Source organism: Atractosteus spatula, chromosome 8 (genome assembly GCF_055471065.1).
Source record: "Atractosteus spatula isolate fAtrSpa1 chromosome 8, fAtrSpa1.hap1, whole genome shotgun sequence".
Classification (NCBI taxonomy): domain Eukaryota; kingdom Metazoa; phylum Chordata; class Actinopteri; order Semionotiformes; family Lepisosteidae; genus Atractosteus; species Atractosteus spatula.
Window position 1 is genome coordinate 45,587,361 of NC_142713.1, and position 27,168 is coordinate 45,614,528.

Sequence of the window (27,168 nt, forward strand, 5' to 3'; positions counted from 1 at the left end):
TTAAGCAAATAAGAACCAATTCAGCACAGACATTATTGAGTGTTTCAAAGGCCTGTAATGGCTAGGAATAAGGTTTGAATTGCTATATTCTTTTAGAGTGTGTGGTATTTCAATAGGAAAACACAGAAACTGCAACAGAAACAACCTGCATTACTGGGACAGACTGCTATAAAAACAAATACAACATAGAATACATATTGTATTTTTTAATACTGGCAGAATGCAATCTGTCATAATTGTCGTCTAAAAGACAGAATGTGTTTATATTTCACAAGTACAAATAGATGGAAAATAAACCTATCTCTTTTTGCATTAAAACACAATATTGAGATGTGAATTAAATACAGTATGTAAAGAGCAATATACAATACCACATCAAGAGTCAACAGATAAATATATACACATAATGTATGTCACATACTGGAAATGATAAAGGCAAACCTGGACATACTACATACAGTACTGTAAACAGGACTTAAGACATTCAATTAATTAAATGCAAAATTTCCAAATACATCGACATCGGTTGTAGTTGGTGTCTAATTTCTACTTGTGCGCAGACATTTGACTTCAATAATAAAGACCTTCTGGCAAAAATACAATCCATTATAATTCTAGATATATATCCTATATATACAGGTAAAAACATATACTTTGTAAGAAAAATCTTTACAAATATTGTCTTTCAAAAGCAATTAAGGATAAAAATATTTATAAACACTTTAACATTGTATAGTACATATAACTTTTAAGACATTTTTGTCACAATTTAAAAGTCAGAGACCTTTGGCTAGGAATTTAATATTTTATTATATAAAACTCAGTGAGGTAAGTTAAGTTAAATGTAGAAAACGTCTGTAACAGACTGCCGGATATCCATTAAGTCACTGTCCATTTAAAGAATGCCTTCAAGAAAATATAATTCTGTCATTACATGCCATGGTACATAGGCATTTGCATTTAAGCATGGAATCAAAATAACACTGCCTACAATTAAAGGACATTTGAACAGATTAGTGCACTTCATGCCATGCTGTATGTACTGTAAGTGTTCTGAGTAGTTTGATATAAGTCGTGAATTCTAATGTAGATTTCACAAGTGTGTGCAAAATATTTTTCTTTGTCTACAGCTGTTTTATTCATTTTTGGCAAGACATCAAGTCCTGTTGGTTTTCAGTCTCTCACCATCTGCCATTCTTAAACCACATATCTACAGGGGCACATCTTGATCTCATAAAGCCAGGAAAGGTGTCACATGTCTTTGGTTGTTCCCCTTTTGGCCAACCAGAAAGCACAGAAAGTGAGTTAATGTCATTCTTGGACCAATCTTAGAGGAAAGCAGGGAGCCTGGGTCTTCAGAGCAGACTTTATCTACTAGGGCTGTGCACTAGAATCTCTCCTTTTATTCAAGCAGATCCTGCTGAGAAGAATTTCAGAATAAACTTGATTTATTGGACCTTTGACATGATATGGTGAGTTTGAAATGGACAAAACGTCTTGCAGTCCTGGTAGCTTGCTGTGACTGTTAAAATCTTTCACAGAGTGTCTGGAGAGCTTCATTTTTCTGTGAAGGGGCACATCTGAAAATGTTCGCTTCCCTACCTGCCAAATAAAATGCACAGATAGGATAAGTATGTACTGTATCTTAGAAGTTTTATGACATACGGCATACAACAGTCTCATTATTAAAAAAAAACTGTAATATTTTTCACAAATGAAAGTTATATTGTTACAAATCCACTAAAACTACTGTATAGTTTTAAACTATCCAATTATATAAGTTTAAGTTTTAAAACTAATATAATGGGATTTGCAACCATGAAGAAATAGAAACATTACTAACAAGTCAATAATAGCAACACTCTTCTGTAAATTTTGTAGATTTGATATTTCACAAGTAGGTTAAAAAGACTGTTGGGTGAAGAACTGTTCTTCAGGAAGTGGCTTTTTAAAAAAAATTATCTTTGACCTCTCTCATACAAATAAAACAAAACAAACATGACAAGTTTGTGTTTTCACAAAGTACACAAATAATAAGGGTCCCCTACTATTATTATAACAAATAATAATTTATTATTGTTTTTTTGTTAAAGTTTCAAAAGCTTTGATTTGAATTTAATAAAACAATGATTCAGCTTAGGGCTTGGTGAAAAGTACCATACTTAATTTGCATAATATAACTGAAAAAAATAAGGAAACTAGAATCTAAAATAGGAGTATATATCGGTATTGATAACATTTTATTCCTGTAGTGCAACTCTGGGATGCTAACAGAATTAATGCAAACACTGTACTTTCAAAATATCCTGTACTGAGTGGCTTACTATCACACTGCAAAATAACCAACTTGTTCTTTATGCATAAATGACTATAATTCTGGTCTCTCTGTGGACTTGATTCATATTTTTTACTGACTGATCAGATTTACGATCTGTTTTGTGTTTGAGTTCAGTGATTTCTGTTACATTTCTTCTATTAGCCTCATCCTGTTTAAACCAATTAACTACAATTAAGTCATGGTGAGTTCCCCTTTGGCTTACCAATGGCAAGTAACCTATCATTACAGTCCCATGTTTCTCAGTTCGGATCACATTTTGCACAGTTACTACCACTTCAGAAAACCCTTAATTCCCATCTGCTACCAATGTGTAGCATGTGGTTCATGAAATCATAAGCAGCACTTTTAGCAATTGCTCATTAAATGAAACCAACTTAAATACTGCAGATTTAAAAATATGGGTTACTTCATACATTTTTAGAGACCAACCAAAAGAGTTATGACACCGTAACAATTACAGCAATTTTAGACATGCAATTGTTTTGTTCCTCATAATCTTAACAGAGTGAAGCTTCCTCATCATTTATGGCTATCGAAACATTATTCCTGAAATTAATTTAAAGGCTCGTGTTTTATGACCCCTGATCCACCTTAGTAAAAGTCAGTGATCATGACAGAAAGTCCAAATGAAAATTGCAAAACATGCATTCCTGGGTTTTTATTAAGGTCATAGTTAGGGTTGATCATTACAGTACCTCATGAAAGTGACATGCACATCTTCCTTGCAGGAACTCCTTGAAGCGGCCCATTGTAATACTGAAAGTGTCAATGACTTCATATCCTTGCTGCTGGGCAGTAATTAAAATCTTCTCGTTTTCATAATAAAGATCCTGCACAGCTTTCTGTAATCAAAAGAAGTGAGTCAAATAGAACATACATTTTACTGTCCAATAATGAATAGCAATTGACAAGACTATTTTTTTAAATGTCTGGGGAGGATACAGCCCTTCTCTGGCTTAAAATTTCAGTTGCACACCTCAAAAACGCAAAATAAATTATTAAACTTAAAAAAATGAATGAGCTGAATTATCAAAAACTTGAATCAGGTATTTTGTAGCAAAACTCATTTAAAGCACACACACAATTACAGGTATTCCTCGGCTAGCAAGATGCATTCTAGAAAATTGTCATGTACAGTGAGTGTGTGTGGGTGTACTCCATTCCCAAGAATTGACACATTTATTCATTTTACTGGTGTACTATAAATATCTTTTTCATGTATGTGTTATGGCTGAAAGTCATTTACAGAGAAGATGAAGAATGAGGAAAGTAGGGTAAAGACATATGGGCTACTTTCTCCTCATCTGCGTGAATGGTTTGCACATCACTTTGTTTAAGCCTGTAGCAGGACAGTATCACTTGTTTATTCCTTGTTCTCATTCCTCTGAATCATATAGAGATCATCACTAGATCCTAGATCTCTTACTACCTTTTATACGTTTGACCTTTTCCATTCATTATGGTTTGACTGCACAGATGTGTTGCCTCACCTTATCTAGAGCACACCATGACCAGGGACCAACTTTGTTCAATCAAATATGTTAATGGGGGGCTAGCCCTATTTCTCAAAATATATTACAATCATATTACAATCACGTTAAAATAAATGTGATCTGGCCAAATCCATGGTAGTGGAGTTGAATATAAACTTTTGAAAGATATATACATAAAATTAAAAAGCTTGCTTTTCTAGATATTTTGTTGCAGAAATGTTACCAATGATTGATATAAATCAATGAAATGCTAGTAAGACAATTTCCTGAATTCTGAGACTAGCGCTTTTACATACAGAGGAAGATTTGATCCATATTTTGTCATCTGCTAATACATTTCCACTTTCTTTTTAATACTGTTCCACATTTCACAAAAATGGCCCCTGCAAGATCCATATTAAACTGAATATTTGATGTTCTTAACAACCTTCTTTTTTACAACTGATTTTACCAGACATTCAAGCAAGTCTTTATGCTTTAATACTAAAGTCTTTTCTCATTATATGTAGAAAAAATATTTATAAGCTTATAACAGTTTTAAGCATCACATTTAAAATATCACTAACACATTATTCAGGCATTTCAATTGTCCAGCTGTAAAGATTGTGCTAGAAGTCAAATCCTATTAAAGAGGCAATATGTTGCTTACAAGTCCCATTATAACAAGGATTTCCCCTATTTTTCCCATTCTTCACCTGTGAGATTTTAGAGAGTGCAGTACAGATCAGGCTTACCAGTGAAAGAGATCGGATCCCATCAACGTGGAGATGAAATCCCATACCAAGGGTTTTTATCACAACAAGTATATTCAAAAGGTTTTCCCTGATGAAAAATACAAAGTTTTAACAACTGCATTACAGAAATATTGATTTCACAGTGTGTTCATCACTGTGCCTGGCAGAAGTATTTATCCTTTTCTGCGATGCTCCACTTGTCCATCCATTTTCTAACCACTTCTTCTAATTAAGGGTAATGGGGGAGCCAGAGACCCAGCTCAAGGCAGGGTACACGCTTGTGGGGACTTCCTGTAACATGCACACACACCAGAGCCACTTTTCCCAGAAGCCAGTTAACCTATTAGGATGTTTTGGACTGCTGCCACCATGCTGCCAAGTCCCACGTATTTGAATTGAAAATGCTATTTACACATCTTTTTTAGTGAATATGATGAATCAAAACTTGAATGCTCCAAACTGAGCAGTCCCGCAAAGAAAAAATAAGAGTTAGGGGTGCCACTGTGAGGTGACTATTGACTAGTTCTAACCAATTTCAATTCCTGCCTGGAGTTTTCAACAAAGCATTTAAGTGATACTTACTACTCACATATGGCAAAAGTGGTATGGCATACACACATACAATTGTTGAGGTGAGTATTCAGTTATTGACTACAAATATTCAGTTTAAAAAGTGCAAAATTGTTATATGCATATAATTACTATGCAAAAGGAAAAAAAATCAAATTATTATTAAATAAATATTTTAACCCCTATCTTATTTATTTTATTTAGATATTAGATCTTATTAATTTAAAGTCCACTTTTGCATGCGCACTTTTAGTCATTGCCTCAGCTCACCAGTGAGTAGCAGTGCTGCATGAAGATTTTTCTTTTATATATTCAGGAGAAAAGTACTTTCTATACTCACTGTACTAACTGTACTTAGTTTTCAGAAAAGTTGTTAACTTTCACAGATAGGATTCAGTTCTGGTTTACAGATAAAGAGATATGGGATGAGAGCTACTGTATATGACCTCTTTCCCAAGAGCTGTCCAGGGTGCTAAACATATTCTAATTGGTCTTTATTTGCAATAATTCAGCTACAGTTCAATAGTTAACATTTTTTATGACTTTGTGAAACAGAAAAACTGTTCTTAAACACCTACTATTTCTATTATTGTGTGCTTGTTAGCTTTTCTTCAACTTTTTTTTCTAAAATAGATGACAAAACACCTAAATAGCAATTACACCAAATAACTGTCAATTATGATATTATAGAATACCACTGTCACTATTCTTTGAACAATGAAACACTGTGTAATATCTTCGTTACATTTAGTTTGAATTGTTTTATGTTACTAAAATTGGTTACTAATTATGTTTCTCAAAACTCCTAATCATGTACTGAGAGGTATAACCAATGCAATGGATCGGTAATGGAACCAAAAACATTTTTGGTGTTGTTATCTTTGTAAGTACATAAAAAATAATAAAAATCAGAACTGTTTACACGTAGAAGTCTCGTACTGAAAAGTTTTCTAAAACACTAAAATAGATCCTCCTCCATCACAATTTCAAGTTTAGACATAGTTATGTCATTGAACAGCCTCATTATATGTACAGACATAGTAAATCAATAGCAAGGCTTCAAAAATCCTACCATACCCTCCTAATAACTTGTTAGTTAAGACTATAGGTCATGTAGTGGTCACTTCTCTGATGTTATTAAAAAAACCTGGAATGGAGAAAGTTGATATATGCAAGTCTTAGGTTATTTCATCTACTGTTCATCAGTGCAATGATATAAAATCAGGTAATCAGTTGTTACAAACCCCCACAATAATTCAATGAAATGTTCCCTGCCTTAGGACATAATTTAAATTACTGTATATTTGATATAAGATTTCCTACTCAGATGTCTCTCACTTAGTCTCCTGATCAACTAGAATTAAGTACATGTCTGGTGATCATTTTAAACCCTTTCATATTTTGATACTGACCATCTAAAGAAACCTTATAACTCACTTACTTACATAAAAGTGTAATGGAGTGTCTGCTTGCTTCTGAGCCACATGCTTTTTTCTGGCGTCTGTCTGGGTGTTTGCCAGTATCCGATATAAATTTTGTGAGTCTGCGGTGTATCCGTGTCCTTTACGCAGGTTTTGTTCCAACAGTACTATTGCTACACAACTCTGGGGGGACCATGCCTACAATTTTTACTCCTTTCCAACAGCATGTGCACTTCTCGACCAGACACAAGGCTTCCCTTAACCTCAGGGAACATATATATTTTAGAGGAGACAACCTGCCTGATGATTTTAAGTGTAATCTCCTCCGAGAGAAATGTTGCTATTGTTTCCCTCATCAGGAAACCTCCAGCTACAACTGAGACCAGGACTTGAGGCTACAGATATCCTATCAAAGAAGACTAAACTAAGTCTAAAGTCTAAACAAATCTTCCCGTCTCACTCCTTAGTGTACCTCAGTCCTAGCGAATATAACCTCCTCAAAGATTAGTAAAGTTATATTGTTCCCTGCCAGACACTACTCAGCCACATGCTGAGGAACCAAGGCTATGCTATTAGTATCCAAATCCTGAAGTATTCCCTCTCAACTCTTGAAAGACTTACACACTGGCGCATCCCTTGCCCTTCGATTATAGACTTGGAGTGTCAAACCTCACCTTGAGCAAAGTACTGGAGACCTGCCCTTGCTTCTCTCTTCTCAAGCTCCCTCTGCAGTTTTTAACCTTTGACCTTCCTGTTCCCCTGATGGAGAACCTTGATCTAGTTTTTCCCTCAACAAGGAATCTAATTAAATCTCCTCCGGGATTTAGAACAAGCTGTTCGTCAACTTATAACTAAACCATTTACTTGGTCCCTTCGGAGGGTAGATAAATCTTCCACAGGATTTATAACTACTGTAACTGACGCTATATCTGACCTTCATGGGACCCCTGTGAGGGAGAGAACCCTAACCTGATCTGTACAGGATAATCCCCCACTTGGCCAGTACTGGTCTACCACCTTCTTTACCTTACCAGTGCCCTGGCACAGCAAGAACCGCATCTGCTACTATTCATCTCTATATCTCAGTCTGCTGTGTTATGACTGCTTCCCATAAAGATCCGTTGTCTCGTTAATCAACAGGAGGTGAAACTCATGACTACTAGCCTGTGACTTTCATTTTACTGTGAAAGCCACGGGCTAGTGGCATATGTGGGATCGTTTTGGAAGCAACACAAGCTGTACATCTGCAACAAATGCTTTGGACCAATTTGCAGGTGTTGTCTTGTGAGATTCAGTTGCATTTGTGTCATAAAGTCTGCATAAATACGAGCCTCTTCACTGGCCTTTGTAACCTAGATACCGCAAGTTATCCCAGCTCATACCACAAATGTTCAGTTGGACTTAGTTCTGAAACGTTTGCCACCTATGCCACTACTATAATATTCTCATCTTGCAAGAAAGGGCATGTGTTACCCTGATGAAATGCTGTCACACCAGGAAGGCAAGTAAGTGAGGTCCCAGGACTTGATCATTGTAGTGCTGTGTGATCAAGAACAATCACTGCAAGTAGAGTTTTGTAGTGCCTAGACACTCTTGATCAGACCATCACACTTGGACTACTTTATCAATCTTGACTTGTGGTTTCCTAGAGTGTGGCCTATCAGTACTGTTTGGCTATAATGTCTTGCCAGGTTATATATTGCTGTTTGTAAACACCCCTTATGGTGATCAACAGTGTACTGAAACCTCTGAGATACAGAAGTGCACACAGGCTTTGTTGTTTGGTAAGTGTTGCATGTTGGTTCCTTTTTGAAAATTTCCTTCTTAATTTTGGACAGACTTAACATTCAACAGGTTAAATCACCTCATTACATGTGCTAAAACATTTATGAAGGGATTTAGTCCTTATGCAACAGTTAATATCACTTATATGTCCCACAACATATAATCAATTAATGAAAATTACATGGAAAAAAAAGATCAGTACCCCAAATCTATATTTTTCTAAAAATACACATGCATAGAGGGATAAGCTCAGTATATTATTATTATTATTATTATTATAATTATTACTGTTGTTGGTGTTGGGGTATTTCTAAATTCTGACTTTGAAATTACTCATATTTAGAAATATTTCCATTTAAAAGTACCTTTTCAGGACACGGTGTATGATTGTCAGGTGATCAGTACTGAGCCATTGAACTCCTCCAACAACAATCACTGTTTGCTCTGTATTTTCAAGCGGGCGGGATCTGAGAGATAGCAGAAAAAAATAATATCACATGGTGAGAACAGATGACAATGTTCCAACCAAACCGTACTACATTTAATCTCAGCATGTCAGCACTGGAACGCAATTTACATGAATTGCTTTCCATTTTATATCCTCTTAACACCACATGAATCAGTCTTTGTGGCTTCATATCATTGTTTAATGTAATTAGAAACATTAGGAAATTAATCTTTCACACATGGTATACTAAATAACTTTATTGTTCCAAAAGATGTTTGTGGATCCGTGTCCATGTCAGTGGCAAGCCATTTCTTTCCTATGTCCAAAGAAAACACATTAGTTTCTCTGCATGTTCTGGAGTTATCTTGTTTTTCCTGGACAAAGTTTTCAAAAGGAAAAGAATGACTTAACATTGTGTTCCAAGAAAAGTAAACATAAAAGAAGGCACAAACAGAGGGGTGTTACCTCAGAATTAGGTGCTGCAGTGCCTTCTCAAATGTGGGCCTTTGGTCCTTACTTAACCAGAACTGAGGGTAGTAAGAATAGCTGATAAGAGTCTTTCCTTCATTGACATTATGATAGACAACAGTGTCATGAGCTTTGTCCCAATCATCTAGAGTCTCGTTCACACGTTCCATGAGGTAGAACATCATTCCTCGGTTTGTTGAATCCCCAATAAAAAGAACCTTTTGAAAAGAAAAACAATTGAATCAGACATCATAAAATACCAGAATTTAATTCTGACATACAAATTCTGATGCTGCCAGACTAGCTGTTGCATTCTTTCTAATGTGGTAAAGTGTAATTACATTCAGTGCATGATCCAACATAATAATAGTAAGAATTATTATTATTATTATTGTTGTTGTTGTTTGCTATTATTATTACTTTATGTAACCACAGGGTGCAATACTAGGCTTTATCTACATTTCATTTATGTGTGCATTGTCCAGATAAAGGAGAACACAGCCCTTAAAAGATATTATGTCAGCAACAACGTATGGTTGAGTACCAAAACTGAATTGTTTATTAAAAGAAACACATATAGCACAACCAGTACTCATTTATTTCTTCTTCCTTATTAAAATAAACCCAGAAAAATAATCGTTTATGCACTCTTGATAAAGTTAGTTTAGAAAAGAGTGAAGAATATTACTTTTTATTGGTTAAATAATTAAAAAATGCTTGGGGTGATATTCCTCAATATAACCAATATGACCGTTGGTGTTATCTCATTTGATACAATCATTACAATCTTTGAAAGAACAAAATGAAGAACAGGAATTAGTCAAGCCAGAAATCTGAAAAGGCATTCAGTACTTGTGGATTATTGGCTGGAAATTTAATTGTGATTTGAAATTAATGTCCCAGCCATAATGGAGATGAAACAGTAATATTTTATAGGATTTGTGGTTAGTAATCTTAAGACATAACCTTTCAGCAAGACAATGCATGTCCTTTTACAAATGTTCTTAGTTCTTATTGGTATTATATTTAATGATGATGGAATTCTCTTGCAAAAGCAATGAAGCAGTTTTAAGGAGGGTGTAAAATGCAAGTCTTCTTATAAAATCTTTGGGATGAAAGTGTGCATCGGAGAACTGTGCCAGCTTCTGCACATTACTTACAACAAGGCTTTTCCTTTATAGTGTGAACAATGTATTTACCAGACCTTATACCTTTTTGCCAGGCAGATCATTCTGACTCCAGGTACTTGAGAGCAAAACTGGACTGCAATTGACATTAAAGCCACAAAGACAACTTTATTTAGTAATTACTTCATGGTACAGTACCAAAGAAAGCTTTCTGACAACATTGTTTCCATTGGTTCTCCTACTAGTTGAGTCATTAAGCAACCCTAACACAAACAGTAGCCCTTTGCTCAGCTTGGCACATTTTAGGCAATAGAATGTAGCTTATGAAAATAAATGGTTCAAAACCTTGCCTCTTCTGGAAACATTTTAGAATTACACAAGCAAAATTCTTATTACACATACACACTCCAGTATACTCCATGGTTTATACAAGTAAATGGTTTGGCACTTGTATTAAGAAAGCAATTTATTTGTGTAAAAAAATTCTAAGTATTACTTAAATAATAAGAGTTTGTGGTTGATAATAACACTGTAACTATCACACAGTACACACTGAATAATTGCCAGAAGAAATAAGAAACAGTCATGAGAGACTGTTTAACAACAAAACTCAAATGTATTATACAATCTAGTGACATAATAAAGTGACATTTACAATGCGAAACCCAATGTTCAAAAAACGACTTAAAACATCAGCAAAAACAATGCATAAAAAAAATAGAAAACACGGTGTTACCAGGGTTGACCTGACTCCAAAATATAATGCAAAATATGTTTACCCACTCTTCTTTTACAGTAAACATGTACTTGTACAAATACGTATACCTGCTGAGCTGGGTTCTAAGGCAAAGACAACAAAACACCAAAAAATAATAACATCCTGGAACAGAAAGTCAGTTGTGAAGAAGTTCAGTTGCGGAATGATGCTTCAGCAGATCCTTTGAATCAGTCAACAGGTGACTTAAGTCAAATGTACATAACAAATATCCTTACCAAATGTAAAATTGATGCAATAAAAATTTAGAGACAGAAAAAAACTGTGATATTTCAGACCATGAGGACCAGAGGTGGGAGTCCCTGGGCTCAGTAACCATGGCCAGGACATCTCCCTTAGGACAGCTCTCAGAAATATGCCAATATGAGAGGGAGCCAGAATCCGTGGAGGAGCCACAGCCAGCAGCCCCAGAATGATGTCACAATCTTTCCGATTCATTTTATTGATTGAATGAAGTTTGCCTTCTGTCATTTTTCCCTTAAGTAATTCTTATGTGAAAGAATAAAGACCTTACATATTTAGAGAAGCATAAAGTAGCATTTTAAAATGCTGTGCTTTTCCAGCCGATGTCATTCAATTTGCTTGGCTTATAAAAATAACCTGTGATTTTGGGTAAATGAAACCTTAAATATGCAAATTATACACATCTTACACACAATTACTGATTTATAAACGCTTTCAAGCACTCTTTTATAGATGTAATGTTACTTTATTTTCTGAAGTAAAGTACTTCATTGCATTTTACAAGTGAACCAGAACCATAATTTTTATTGACTGAGAAAGTCTGTCTTTATGGGTTAGAGAGGCAATTCCTAACTGAAGCTAAATAGATGCTTGGCTCTCCTTTTTTCTGTTTCCTCATGGCAATGCAATTAAAGAGTTATGCCTTAGTTCCTTCTAATATGCTATGGTGTATAGAATTATGGGCACAAGGAAACATGATACATTCTATATCAGAAACAATGCCATTTGAGCTAAACTTCATGTGAAACATTTTATTAATGCATTTAGGTTTGACTATTAATAACTACATCTTAAATATCAGACTCTTATGGGAGTTTCATAACTATAGCTTTTTTGGCACAACAGCATCTGGGTGCACCAGGATGAAGTCATATTTTTATGCAGTGTTAAGTATTTTGGTGTGTGGAGCAGCAGTCCCCAATCCTAATCCTGAAATGGTGGTGTGTCTACAGGTCTTAAGTCCAGCTTGGCTCTTAACCTGAATCAAGTTATTATTTCCTTCAATGGATCAGTTTAATAAAGTCTTTCAGGATCCCTGCTCTTCAGATGCCTGTGCATCTGAAAAATCTAGAGACACACCATCCCTCCAGGACCTAACACTAGGGTAGAGTATCATTTAAACAAATGTCTTAAATACACTTGATCTGTGTTCAATGGGTTAAAGTACCTTTTGATTTAATTTTATTATATCACTCTAATTTAATGCTTGTAAGCTTGTGTTTTTAACAAAAGAATCGTTCTGAATCAGGCCACATGGTCTCTATTGCCTCTGGCTGGCTCCTGTTAAAAGAATATTAGAAAACAATGAGAGGAGGCCATTTAACTCATATACAGTAGCTTGCTTGGTAGAAATCTAGCTCTTTTTCATCGTTGAGGGGGTTGTAGGGGTAGTGGTTGGGCTCAAAGGGAAAGCAGTGTAAACAACTGTCAACATTCTTGTCTTTTGAAATTCTAATGATTTTCTATTTTGCAACATTCCTTATAAAAAACAATCACTTGTGCTGAAAGATCGGCCGCTTATATTGGCATCTAATATCAAGCAAACCAACAGGATGCTTCTGCATTTTACAGATCAAACACAGCTTTTACTAGTTTAGGGGGTTTTATAACATATCACATGTTCACATAACTGTGTATTCAGTATTAAAAATTAAGGATGTTTCTTTTTTAATTTTGTTCTCTAATGTTTTGGCCTGTTTGTATAAAAGGAACACTCAAAAACCTCAACCATAAAATTTATTACCAGGATCAAAAGCATGTGGAAAATATTACCCTTGGACATTTAAAGTCCCCACTATTGTTTGGCATACATCTTTCATTTATGACTCAGCTGCCCACACATTTAACTCTTAGGCTCACCTTGCTGGCACAACACATGTTACATATTGGAACATTTAGGTTTGATGTTAATTAAACAGAGGTAGTCTGCATTTCATTTGTTTTGTCATCTAAAACTAATCTCATAGATGACGATAGCTCATAAATTACAAATCCTAAGACCAACAAAATATGTTCAAAGTATGTTTTCCTCAATGTGTGTTTCATTATCATTCTGTCCTTTTGTCCACTTGGTTCCTAGTCATTGTGGAATAATTGCTCCTATAACTTCTCATAAAACACAACACCAGAGGTTATTCTGGCCTATTAGTTCAAAGTCGGGACTTCAAGACCTTTGTATTTCTACACTTGCTGGTTTGTAAAATGAACTACACTTGACTTGAAAATGCCAGCTGCACTGATTTTGGAAACCACAGTCCTACCATCCCATGTCAACTCCACAAACCCATGGCTGCATGAAGGTCATGTCACATTTAACTTCTTATATCACAACAGAAGATAATTAAATAACCAACGACTCCCCTAACTCAAGCCTCTTCCACCTGTGGCTCCTTCATTTGACACTCCCTTGCTCTGCAGTTCCCCACCAAACCAGTTTTCCACAACAATGTTCTCCACCTACAAATGTTGTCCTCATACCATCACATATCAGACTGTGGTTCATCTACAAAGGACTCTGAAAAAATCAGAATTCGCCTTTGCTGCCAAATATCAACAGTTGCCGTAATGACCTCCCTACTCTCTCAGCTTTTCCTTATGATGTAGCACTGCCAACAAGACTCTAGTCCAAGTGCTACTCTGGGACTGGCTACCCACTCTATCCTTCATGCCAACTATGTTGCTCTTCTTCTTCTTGACCCTTATACAGTATTTCGTGTTTTCAAAAAGCAACATCTTTATGTTTCCCTTCCCATCCCTTTTCACAATCATCTCTTTTTTTACTTATTTTTGTTGGCAGTAAACCTGCAAATTATGCCTACACCAAAACCCTTAGCGGCCAAACCTATAACATCGGACCCGGATGCTCACACTGCATTTCTTGAACCTACAAGTGCCCCATTTTCGGCCATGCAACATAAAAAAAAAGTTCTACAAGTTCAGTTGACTTGACCTGGTGAAGTGAAGGACCTGACATTTTCTTCCAGAATTTGTCATAAATTCATGATTCCTTCAGATACAGGAAGCTAACTGAGTCCTGAAGCAGCAAAGCTGCCTCAAAACATGATACTCTCACCGCCATGGTTCACAGCCAGGATGACATTCTTCTGTTGGAAAGTAGTGTTTGGTTTTCACCACAACATGTTTCTCTTTGTGGCTGAAAAATTCAACTTTTGACTTGCCTGTCCAGAGTACATTTTTCCAGTGGTCCTGCAGACCATTCAGGTGCTCTTTGGCAAACTATTCCTTTTTAGAGAAGGAATAGTTTCTTCTTGGTTATTCCCATTCAGTTTGTTCATGATGATGATGATGGTTGAGGCATGAACACTGGCATTTGCAACAAGGGCAAAGGCCTTCAGATCCTTAGATGTTACTCCATGATCCTTTGTGACTTCCTGGATGATAGCTTTGGAGCTATCTTGGGTACAAAATCAGTCCTGTGTAGAGTCACTGTGAACTTGAATAATTTCCAAACGTAGACTAGATTGAACCCCCAATACTTAGATATGTTTTTGCTACCATCTCTAGGCTGATGCACATCAGCTGCTCTTTTTCTGAAATTCCCTCAGATCTCTTCTGATTGTGGCATTACTAACTTTGGTGGTGAAAACCAAGCTCACAAAGTTTTTGACTAATATATAAGACAGGGCTCCCCAAACACTGTCCTTGTTTCATTTCTGCCCAATTAGATAACCACCTTATTCTAATTTCCCCCTGTAACTGTGCTACTGTATGTAAACTAGGGTTTCAATTATTTTTTTCACACAAACTATTACATACACACACACTTATTTTTAATTACTAATTTTTCTACTTTATACACCATTGAGTCTCAAAAATTAATTAGGAAATATAATCTCTTTTGGTTATTTAAGAAAAGATTGGTTTTGATTAAAGAAGGGTATCATGATAAGGAATATCACAGTTCCATATTAATAGTGGGGGTATCACACTGTACTGTATTGAAAAATGTATTCATATATTTATTCACTCTTGTATTGGTTTATTTGGAAGTTTCTTCTTCATAAAATTGGAATTTGTATTCTTTGAATATGTGTGTGTGTCACTGTACTGTGCAGTACTCTTATAATTCGCTGTCCCAGTTTCACTGTTTCAGTAAACAGTTAAATTATTACAAAGCTGTGCTTACTGTACTTTCAATACTTAAAATTCAGCTCAGACATCATTTCTTACGAATCTCCCGACTCTCACTAACAATTACACTTAACTCAGTCAACTTTAAAAATTCCTAATAATTCCTTACATTTATATAGCGCTTTTCTGGACATTCCACTCAAAGCGCTTTATAGGTAACGGGGACTTCTCTCCACCACCACCAATGTGTAGCACTCACGTGGATGATGATACAGCAGTCAAAGTATGCAAGTACACTCACCACACATCAGCCAATTAATAGATTCAGAACAATACTATCTGACTCTTTATTCATTGAAGAGGACTCACAAATACATCATACTACATCCAAGATGTGTTAACTAAAGCAGGGTTCATTGATAAATATTTTTTGTCCATTTGTCCTGGTTTGGCACGACATTTGTCTTTGCTAACCTAGTAATCCGTGGTCAACAATGAAATCCCTTAGGCTATCCCTTAGGCTATCAAGCATACAGTACATCATCTAAGACAAGCACATTGTAAACTATGCAGTTTTTCACTGATGTTATGGGGTCACATTCAAATAGCCAGGTTTTTAATCCTTCTTTCAGGTCCATAAATCAGGGAAGTCAGAGAAGGGAAGCTTCCATATATGAGCCATAATATGGACCTCATACTGATGTATGGTTTCAAGGACAGAAGTTAAAATCCCAGTGTCACTGGATCTCTGTGCTCTGGAAAACTCACAGTGAAGCAAATGTAAATATTCAGCCCTAAATACAGCCTTTGGATTATTACTTTTGTCTATCAGCTAGATAACATAGATACCACATAATGACAGGTTATACTATTAATTACAATATACTAGCAATACTAAAGTCTTATAAGTAGTGTAATTTAATCAGACCCTGATTATTTTAAAGTGGTATGGTACTCAACAGTGCTAGAGTAATCAATGTAAGAAGTAACCCTGGATTTTCAATTTATGTTTTCAAGGTATATCAAACATCAATAGGAAGCACTAACAAAAGACATGTATTGTTTTTTTTCTAAAAGGGAAAAAAACAATAAATACAATAAAAAATATTTTTGTGTTAGCTGGCCATTAACGTTTTATTTCTTAAATATTTTTGTCTAGATACCTGATATCATGCTGAAAAGAAATCATGTTTTTTATCTTTGAATTGAGCATGCTGTTCATGTTTTCAAGGTAAATAACTTTTTGCCTTCTTAAATGTATTTTAAAAAGGGTGGATTGATCGTTGTCCTGAGATATACTGTATGCAGGCTTGTAAGAATCTGTTTTGTGTAGCAAGGCAGGAGTAGCCTTAGTAGTTACCTTTCTCTCTTTCATGCAAGCTTGAAGCTGGAGCCTGTCTAGTACAGGGTGGTAGCAGTGGTCTGGTTGCCAGGTTACCTCCCTCCAGTCACAGGTTCTGTTGTCTGAACAACTCAGACAAGGAACCACCCAGCGCCCTAGGAAAATAGGACAGACTTTCCTCAGTACAAAATGACTGTATTCCCGTAACAAGTAGAGAGGGTCTAGAAGACTAATACAGGCAATGTAAAACAAAAAAAAATTCTGTTACATATTTTTTCATATTTTGAGAGCCATTTAAGATTATATAGATTTCATTTAGATAGTTTTGTTGTCTTTTTTTGCTTTAATTATGATAAACATTTTCTCTTTGAGGGAATAAAAGCAAATCCAGGCAAATGAGAACCATTAGTTCTCCTTGTGAGAAAAAAAAACTTGACAAAGAGTACTGATTAATTAAAAAATGTATATTGTACTATATTTACTGTATATACAGTATTTTACCTTCTATCATAAGAAGAAACTACACAGTGCCAAAAAATCCAGTCCCTATAATTCAAATTACTTCCCAGCTATACTTCTGATACATTCCAGTAGAACATACTATAAAATTGAATGTTCCTATTAGTTTCTCTGCTGTTTGGTACAATTAGCACAAATCTCATACAGAAAAACCTTTCAGACTATATGATATACAGTATCATGGAATTAAACGTTCATGCATGAATTCAATTTTAAAACAGCATTATGGGCAGAATAAAGATGGTGTGTTGAAAGAAGGCTGAGCAAGATGTTTTAATTGAGTGTACGTTATATGTAATGCACATATGCATATTGCAGGATAAGGGAAGCGACACAGAGTTATGAAAAATAATCACATATTCTTCCCCAATGGTTTGTAATGCCTAGAAAAAGAGGATCAAGGGATTATGAACTGTGAATTTGTGATATTTAGTAATCATACCCTTCTGGCTCAGTATTTTCCAGACTCCTTTAAAAAGGGATGTTTTATGTTACAAGAACATGACTGAGTCTCAGATCTTGGGATTTTGATCACTCTTTAGACCTACAGCACAGTAATGCTTTCCATTTGCGGTGCAGTGAATACCATGACTGACCAAAAGACTATTCTATTTACTCTTCCTCTCTGATGACAAAATGGGTTGTATGTATTTCTTTCTGTACAGTTCAGACTTCTGACAATGAACCATGGCCAGCTACAGTACATAGCTATATTAAAGTGCTGTATCTTGAAGCTGTGCTAGGGAAGAATCTACCTTCACAGCCAGAGTACAATCTGCCTTGGTTGTTGCTGTGTGAATTACACTCACAAAGTCATTGTCTAGTCAAAGTCAAAGTCTACAGGGAGAAATATTATGGAGCATCCGAACGGACCATGTCTGAACTTGCACACTACCAACTAACCTCTGGCATCCCCTGAGAGGCAGGCCTGTGTGTGACCTTGCAAATATCCTGGAGGGGGGATACTGGGGACAGGCTCCAAACCACAGGGCTCCTTGGGCTGAATAATCAGACCACAATCCTGAGACAACACAAAAGAATGAAAAAAGATTAATAGTCTTTTACCTACTTATATGAATCATGCTGGCAGCACGTTAATGGTGCATTTTCCATAAGAGAAGTGCTGATGATGTGTCACAAGATTAGAACATAAAGTTTCTGTGAACAACCGCAACATTTCAGGCCTCTCATTTTATTAAGACCAACGTTTTAAGCTTTTTATGGTACGAATGCATTATCACCCAGCGTGTTCTTATAAAAAAAAATGAAATGAGCGATTATGTTTGAAAAAACAGACAGTATATCTAATGACGTTCACATCCCCTTAAAAAATAACTCCAGTATGTAATGAGGCCCAAATGTGGGTTTTCAGCTTCCTTTCCTGTGTTTCCAAGATCATAATGAAACCCTTTTGAAAAGAGGTCTATCAGTATATTGTTTTGTTGTCAAACTGTTTTCCTCAGGATTCTTAAAGTCCTAAAAGAAACAGAGAAATGACTGAATGCAAGGGTCTTTAAGAAAGCGCATCTCTCTTAAATTCTTGGCAGTGCCTCTCCAAAGACTTCCACTGATTCATATGTGTTTAACAAGTATCAAAGTACCTTCCTGGCTATGAGCCTTCTCAGTATAATGTTAGATGTATGGGTCAGACAAACTTAACAAGATGAATGACAGTGAGACTCTCTAGTGTCAAACTGCAATGTCCACTTGGAGCCTTACGGTCTGGACATACTAAAGAGCTATTTAGCGGCATTACTTAAACTTACACCGAGATCTGAAAGCCCCTGCCTTGCAGCACAACAATTTGCACAAGGCTTCACACAGCAGCACCACATTCCTGAATGATCCGTAACTGCTGTCAACAAAGTGCAACAAGACAACTTAACAGGGATTTTCTTGTTCATACTTGTGCACAGTGTATATGTATAAACATAGGATCACTTTTGATTTCAAGAATATATGTATAAAGTGGTCCTCAGCAACATAAATGTTTAAGCTGACTGTTTATTGTACCAGTATTTAACCTGCTTTTAAAACCAGTCTCTTCCCCCTGTAAATAAACTACAAAAAGATAAGGTACAATTTTTTTTAGAGCAGTTGGAAACTAGGTTCTTAGATCTTGGATTATTTTATGATTTTATACTGTGAATATTTCCAGAACTAAAAAGGTTGCAGCAAGTTCACTTCTATAAAAAGAAAATGTTGTGTATGTAACACAGTTAAGCTTCCTTGTCTTCAGTGACATCAATTACAGCAACAATTTTCAATATTTTAAATGTTCAGAATTTGTTTTTCCACACAGGGATATTTTTTTATTTCTGTAATTTTAAAATGCTGAAATAAAAAAGACATACTGCTTAAATAAAAAGACATAATGCAAAAAGTATTTTTTAACACTCAAATCCTAAGAACACCTTAAATCATGCACAGTTAGCAGATATTCTGTCACAGAAAAGGATAATAAAACAGCGGGATATCAAAATGTGACAGCCAGTTAAAAAACACAGCTAAATTTATATGTTCAATTTAATTTCCTAAGCTGCATTAGCACAAGACACACACGGAAACATTTAAGGAGTTTTGGAGGTGGATGATCTTGAATAGTGACAAATTTCAAATCCTCTTATGAGACAAATTTAATAAGGATAGTTGTGAATCTAAGTAAAGCAATCCTACCCTAGAATATGATAACATTGATTTATTTTGCCATTACATCAGTCGTTAACGTCTCATTATTATGGAATTTTGAACTACAAAACGTAATGGGAATATAGAACAAGCTACTCAGCCATGTTATTAACAGAATCAGATGGATGAGATCCTCTGAGTTAGCTACTGTACCAGTAAAAAATGTGCTTCTCTTTAGTAATCTTAAGTTGCTAATGAAGCAACAAAGCAGGGACTAGATAGCAGATACAGCGCCTGTACTGATGGACTAGAATATGTATAAAATAATAATAGAAGAAGAGGAAGAAACTGGATAAAGAAGTTTAGAAATTGGTTGGATTATTAAGGCCTTTCCCTTTAAGGTGATTTTATATGACAGACATAACGTTAGTAACATGTTTTGCAACAACTTTATGGAGATTGTGGTAATTTTGAGACTGTAAACTTAGTGGTAACTAAAACTGGTGGCAAGAAAATGAGGTGTAAAAAGTTTGCAGCATTTCATGTTGTACAGTATATTTGGTTACAAGCAACTGCTACAATTTTAATTTTATGGGAGGGCTGCTGTTCCATAGGTAATATTTCATTTATGATCTAACAATTTGTAATACAATAAATTGTATTCTTAAAATGTAAAACAAAACTGATCTGACTACAAATATTATGTCTGTTTTAATTTGTATTTTGTCTAACTCAAAAACTAGTGTGAAAATAGTGTGAAACCTGTTATGACCATAGACCTTATTGTTAACAATTGGGACAGTGACTGTTGTAACAAGCTGTAATAGTATGGTATTTGTGCCTTGAGAGTTACCTGATTAATGCGGTTAATGATGTGTGATGGTTTGAAGGCTGGGGTTTGTCTTCATTAGTCATCTTCTTGCTTGTCATATTTATTTTTTGTGATGTGGTGAGCGCTTTGACAGTAACACATTTTTTAACTGGGATAGTTTGGGGCTCCTTTTTAGGGGAATTTTGACTATAATCACATCAGAAATCTGGCAAACCAGAATAGATCCAGAAATCTTGGGATCCTGCTAAAGTAGCCCCAAACGGAAGCTCCTGCTGCCTTTTTTTATTTTCTTTTTGTGGTGGGTTTTGTTTGTGGGTGGTCTCTGATGGCGGAGGTAGGAAAGAAATGTGACTTCTTCTCCAAGCAAGAAGAAACTAAAAGAGCTTCACTCTCTAGAAATGATTGAAATGGCCGACCTGCTGCAGCTGTTTTCTGATCAGCCTCTGACAGTGATGATGCCAGAGCCGATGGAGATAACAACAGTTTAGCAGCTTGTTTCCAAATCGGACTACATCTTGGGTGAAGAAGAAGCAGAACAAAAGATCCATAGCACACATGCATCTATTAATTTTGAAGATAGATTAACATGAAATAACATTCACATTGAGGGTTTACTGGATGGATCTAAACATAAGGAATTGATTCAAGGATAAAGCTATCCTTGGATGGTCCCCAGCTCTGGCACAATGAGATGTATTTTTATTGAGAGAGTGCACTGGATTAATGGCGGTCACTCTTCTGAAGGCTGTGAGATTCTTTTGGTTTTCTGTTCATTTCTGTTTTCAGACAACTTTTTTTTGGAGGAAAGCAGGCAGTCCGGCCCTACTCACTCAGTGGAGGAATCTGTGCTATGTGCTTCACTAGTAGATTACAGACCAGCGTCAGTCCAACAGAGATGCACCTTTGCAGGAGTGAAGAGATCATTGTCTCTATGAGTCTCCACAAGGTATACAGAAACAGTTCAATTTAGCACAAGATACAGAGAGGTTTGCCACATACTGTATTGAGGGATAATCCCATCAACTCAGATTAAATAGACATTTTTTTGTTTTTCTTTTCTCTTTACTGTGTTCAGTAAATAAAAAAAATAAAATGAATCCGTTTTATTAGGTTAAGTGTTAAAACTGAAATCTTATTGACTGGGACCTGTTTAACTTTTGTTTTCTCCTTTTTTATTTTTATACTTTTTCCCTCACAAATAGTAATATCTATTCCAATGTGATTTTCTTCTACAACTTGTATGTTAATTATGTAAGGAGTTTTTTTGTCCCATAGTGTATTGCCTGCTAAATTTCAATAATATAGGAATCTAATTTTAAATAAGGCATTGGTAGATTTGAAAATAATAATAATAATTTAGACAAAGGAAATTTTCAGTCATCCATGTTTTTATGTCAGAGGTTAAATTAGAATAGAGACAGCCATGTCAGTGTCAGGTTTGGTATGGATTGATCAGCATAAAAATCATAGCTGAGGCCTTGTGATCTTAAAATAAGCATGAATGTGTGGCAGTCTAGTCTTCTGTACAAAAAAATGGTTTTAATTGTATCGTAAAATAATTACTTATGTCTGTTTTGCAGTAAGGGGGTGAAAACCTAAGGAGTCTGACATATTTAAAAACAGAGTTATGTTCATGTCCCTTCAGTATTAAATTCTGACATTTTAACCTCCTTTCTAAATCCTTGTAGGAATGTAAGAACTTTGATATTGTTCTGGATGCACAAATGAATTCTGTTATGAATTAAGTGTTTAATTGATCAAAAAATGATTCATGTTCAGTCTTAGACATCTGCAATTCTAAGAAATTACATTTCTGATCTGGGTGGGACAGAACTGAATAATTTTATATAGACATAAATCATACTTCAGAAATGTCTTTATTTATGCCTCCCAAGCTCTTTTTGGTGTTTACTCACTGTGAAGACATTATCCACGTTGCAATAAGTTCACCGTGCCAGCTTCTGTAGATTTGTTTAAATAGCATGTTGTCGTATCACCTCTAAATGGTATTTTAATACTACACTACTACAAGATGAGACATTTTGTACACAGCGTAAAGCTAAATTGTCCAATTTGATGTCAAATATCTTATTAAAGTTACTAGGAACCATATTTGCCTTTCTAGATCACACTCAACAACTCAATTTTTCTGGGGCCACTGCGCTGGGAATTAACCTTACCAGGAAATAATTAACTGTTCAGTCATTGGACAGAGTTTGTTGTATGCAGGACTATGCACAATAACGGCCGGCAGAGGAATCCTACTCCGTTGGGCCCCTGAGCAAGGCCCTTAACCCCAACTGCTCCAGGGGTGTACTATACTGACCCTGCGCTCTGACCCCAAGCTTCTCTCCCTGTCTGTGTGTCTCATGGAGAGCATGCTGGGGTATGCGAAAAGACAAATTCCTAATGCAAGAAATTGTATATGGCCAATAAAGTGATCTTATTCTTATTTAAGCCAACTCCTATTTTTGAATTTTGCAGATATTCCATCCATAAGGATGACACAGTGCAGAAGATACACATTTTTGTATATAATCTTGTAGGTTCTACAGTACATTCAAACATTTAATTTGAATAGGAGGAATGTAGGATGTATCTCCAATCAATTAATTTATTTCTTCTGAAGAGACAGCAATAGTGGAGATACACATATCACTGTTAGACATTAAGGACATTAAGCAGATAAGGATGTGACAAAAGGTGAATTCCTTAGCACTGATGACATCCTTCTGGAATTTTATCTGGCTTTTTGGTCCCAGTTAGGTTCTTTTTTCTTAGACATGGTTTTCCATTGAAGAAGGTTATTTTCAGAGGAATGTTAATATGCTGTTATTTCTGTATTATTAAAAAAAGATAAATACATCACTTTGTAAGAGCTAGTGGCCTGTCTCACTGGTTACCCTGGATACCATGCTGTATGGGAAAATTAGTTCACCACGATCAAACGAGCATTATTAAAAGGTATTTGAACATTATTCTCATAATGTTCGCCATCTTCTCTATATTATACAAATGACTACAGCCATTGTTTAATCCTGTTCCTTTCTTCTGTTAGGTGCAGCTTGAGTGGGTCAGTTCTGGATTAGGCTTTATCAATATGGTAAAGATTGTATTTACTGTATTAACCCTTCAGTAACAGTCATACATTTTCTTCCCAATTTTTTACATCTAAGAGCACATGTCAGGGATACAACCTTTCACCTTATTGAGATTGGCCTCCATTATGGTCTACTCACACAGGTTTATTACGTTCTGTATAACTATAGAGAACAGATAAACAAAACTGCGACTTAGCTTTTCACTAAACTCAGCTTGAATTACTCAACTTGCCACAACAGTGGTGTTTTACACTGTCCTGGAGTAAGAACTCCGCAAATGACCCTAGTTTACAACTTTGTTTGAGACATTGGAGAAAGGGAGAAATTCTTGCTCTTTAAGCAACTGAAAATATCTTATTTGGTTAAAGAAATACGTTTGTGGAATGGTATGAGCTACAAAAACTGTTTTATAACTGTTGGCTTAAAAGATTATCATAGTCATTTCATCAGGCATTAAAAGTTAAAGTTTTTGTGTCATGCTTTGTTTTACGACATTAACTCAGTTGTGACTGATAGTGTTAACCACAGGCACTTCCAAAAACCCAGCTTTAACCATTTACTTAATTACACAGCATTATTGCAAAAGGCCTGAAAGTTACGTGGAATGTGAATTTAGTTAAATTTTAGGTTCTCATTTCATTTTTCCCAACTTAGTAACTTCTGTTGATTCCATTCCATTATGTGAACATTTTATATTGCATAGATAAGCGAGAAAGAAGCATTGTGTAAATTTTATTAGTAAGTATTTTCAAATGTATTGATTAGGCAGTTGGATTGGGGAAAGGGGATTTTTTCTGTTTTGTGTTTGATTTCATTTTTTTTTAATTCAACATTCAAAGTCTATTCACAAACAAAAATGTATCTATAGGTTTGTTATACAGCACAAATGAAAATTATTTTCTCTTGTTTATACACCAAGAAGCTTTGACCTGGTAGCAACATATTGAAAGTATGTGTTGCCAACATGACAGACTCAAGCTACTATAGAACAAGAATCTCCCACTGTCAGTACTACAACAGCAGCAGGAAACACACAACCCCCACTCCCTTGACATTCATTTGCCCTGCTAAACACAATAGGAGCAAATACAGTGCCAACATCACAAAGACTAATTTTTCACATGAACTATCTCAACTAATATGTTGCATGGACTTATTCTACACTGGTCTATTCCAGTAATGAGTAAGCGATCATATTTCAGTCCCCCTCTGCTGCAGTCAAATATTCTTCAGTGTGGTTTATCTGAAAAAAGTTCGACAGAAGAATTACTGTTTAAATAAATTTGAAACAAACGCACAAGCTCCAGAAAAATTGAGCCAAAGTCAATTAATCTTAATCTATTATTGCAGTTTTAATATTATAAATTAGTTGCAGAGATGATCAAAGAGCTTCTCACAGAATTGTGTTTGAATTCAACGTCCAGAAAATTGAATGCTCAGTAGAGAAGAAATCTAGCTAGGCTTCAAAACCCCATTTGCTTAGAAGTTAACCTTTGTGGTCATTTGAAGTAAGCCTGTCTGGATAGTTGTTAAAACATTATATTACTTTCTTTTCTAGGAAATCGCTTTGACCGGAAATGTATTGGATTAACAAATAAAATGTTGTACCTTCAAAATTATATAATTTAAACTTCTGAGCTGATATTTATTCAATAATTCACATATAGATCAGACATTTATTAATGACATACTGTAGAATGCAGACACCTTTTTATACAAAGCATACTTTTTATAATATTTTTTTTAAATTAAAATAAATATCTTTTAGGCATAAAACCAGAAATACATTTTTGTAATAGTAAGATCATAATATATTACCATGCTGTTTTTTTGCCTTTGCTGGTATTTTTTTTGTTGACGTTTTGTTAATGTTTTTTCAGCCTGTGCCATGTGTGTTACTTGGAAAAGTGGATGAGGTGATCATAGAGCTCTTTCTAATCTTTATTTGCAACTTGTTTTGAAAAACGTCATAATTGAAATACCCATACAATGTCTACAGTGATACTAACCAGTCACAATTATTTTGCGCTTCAGTATTTCTCTTGCAAAATCCCACGTTTTTGAGAAATACTGGAGCTCCCAGGATCCCAAGAGACTGAACCAGTTAAGGGGCTTGCCCTAGAGCCAGTAGTAGTCTGCCATGCAGCTGAATACAGCTGTGGTTCGAGTGGGTTTGAGTCTCAGTCATGTCACTAGCTGACTGTGACCAGGATTCCACAATCGGTAATGTACAACCGACTGAGCACTGCTGGAGGCAAAGTGATATCAGTTGATTGGGACTGAATCCTAACAACCTCCCAGGCACTGGCAGGCTTACAGTGTGGTCAGTGAGCGACACGCCTCTTCCAGTTGACCTGCAGGAGGGCAGTGTAGCCTGTGACATGTTAAAAGTAGGACCAGTCAGAGGACTCTGCCTACACCTCATTCTTCTCCATGTGCAGCTGAAGGCTCCTTAACTGCGAGTAGAGACGTTAAGAACACAAAATTTGCAATTTAAATCAGGTTGGTATAAAAACAAAAACAAAAAAGACATTCTAAATAAAAAAATCTCCATTCCCCAATATCACCTTTAATATATAACAGTCTGACACCAGATGGGACTACACAATTAGTTTGTGATTGATAATATATTACTTGGTAAACCAAAATCTTGGTTTTTGAGGAAAAAAACATTTTTGCACTTTACTAATTGAAAAATGCTTGTGTAACTTCACTCTTACAGGCAAAGCTTGTATTATTATGTAACCTTCTTTTGTAACTTTAATTTTGTGATTTTTACCCCCCGGTGAGCTCGTAGAAAAGACATTTCATTACCAGCAACTACTGCAGCATGCTCTATTGTTGTGCATTTGATAAATAAACTTTGATTTGATTTGATTCTTAGGCTTCTGCGTTCCAATAATTTGACACCTCTAGTAAGCTACAGTATAGATGTATAACATCTCATACTGAAACCTAATTTTTATTTCTTTTTTCCACTCTAGTGTTGATGCCTATCATTCCACGAGTGAGATGGGTTACAGATTATGTTGACATCCTGAGAGCCAATATTATAGGTTAAAAATGCAAGAATGTGAAAAACAAAACAAAACACTTTGAGTTACCCTTCAGTGCTACATTTCTCACTTCAGAACATTATGAGGCATGTCAGAAGTGGCCTTCACATGAACCACCCTCATCTTTTATTCATACTGAAATCTCAGAATAAGTTCTCAAAGGAGAAGGCCTCTGTAAGCTTCAGACAGATAGACC

General features: G+C 35.5%; 1 protein-coding gene across 2 annotated transcripts in view; it reads right to left on the bottom strand.

Moving 5' to 3' along the window:
* Positions 1-799: 799 nt before the first annotated feature.
* The window catches only part of cped1 (cadherin like and PC-esterase domain containing 1), a 99,509-nt gene continuing 73,140 nt past the window's right edge, over positions 800-27,168 (bottom strand). For both annotated transcript variants that reach the window (XM_088924368.1, XM_088924367.1), the window contains exons 16-22: positions 18,259-18,376; positions 16,855-16,991; positions 9,255-9,475; positions 8,707-8,808; positions 4,566-4,653; positions 3,034-3,180; positions 800-1,602 (exon numbers count right to left, since the gene is read on the bottom strand). In XM_088924368.1, coding sequence (XP_088780494.1) covers positions 1,375-1,602; positions 3,034-3,180; positions 4,566-4,653; positions 8,707-8,808; positions 9,255-9,475; positions 16,855-16,991; positions 18,259-18,376 — 1,041 coding nt within the window. In that variant the 3' untranslated portion in view covers positions 800-1,374. The remainder of the gene's footprint in view (positions 1,603-3,033; positions 3,181-4,565; positions 4,654-8,706; positions 8,809-9,254; positions 9,476-16,854; positions 16,992-18,258; positions 18,377-27,168) is intronic.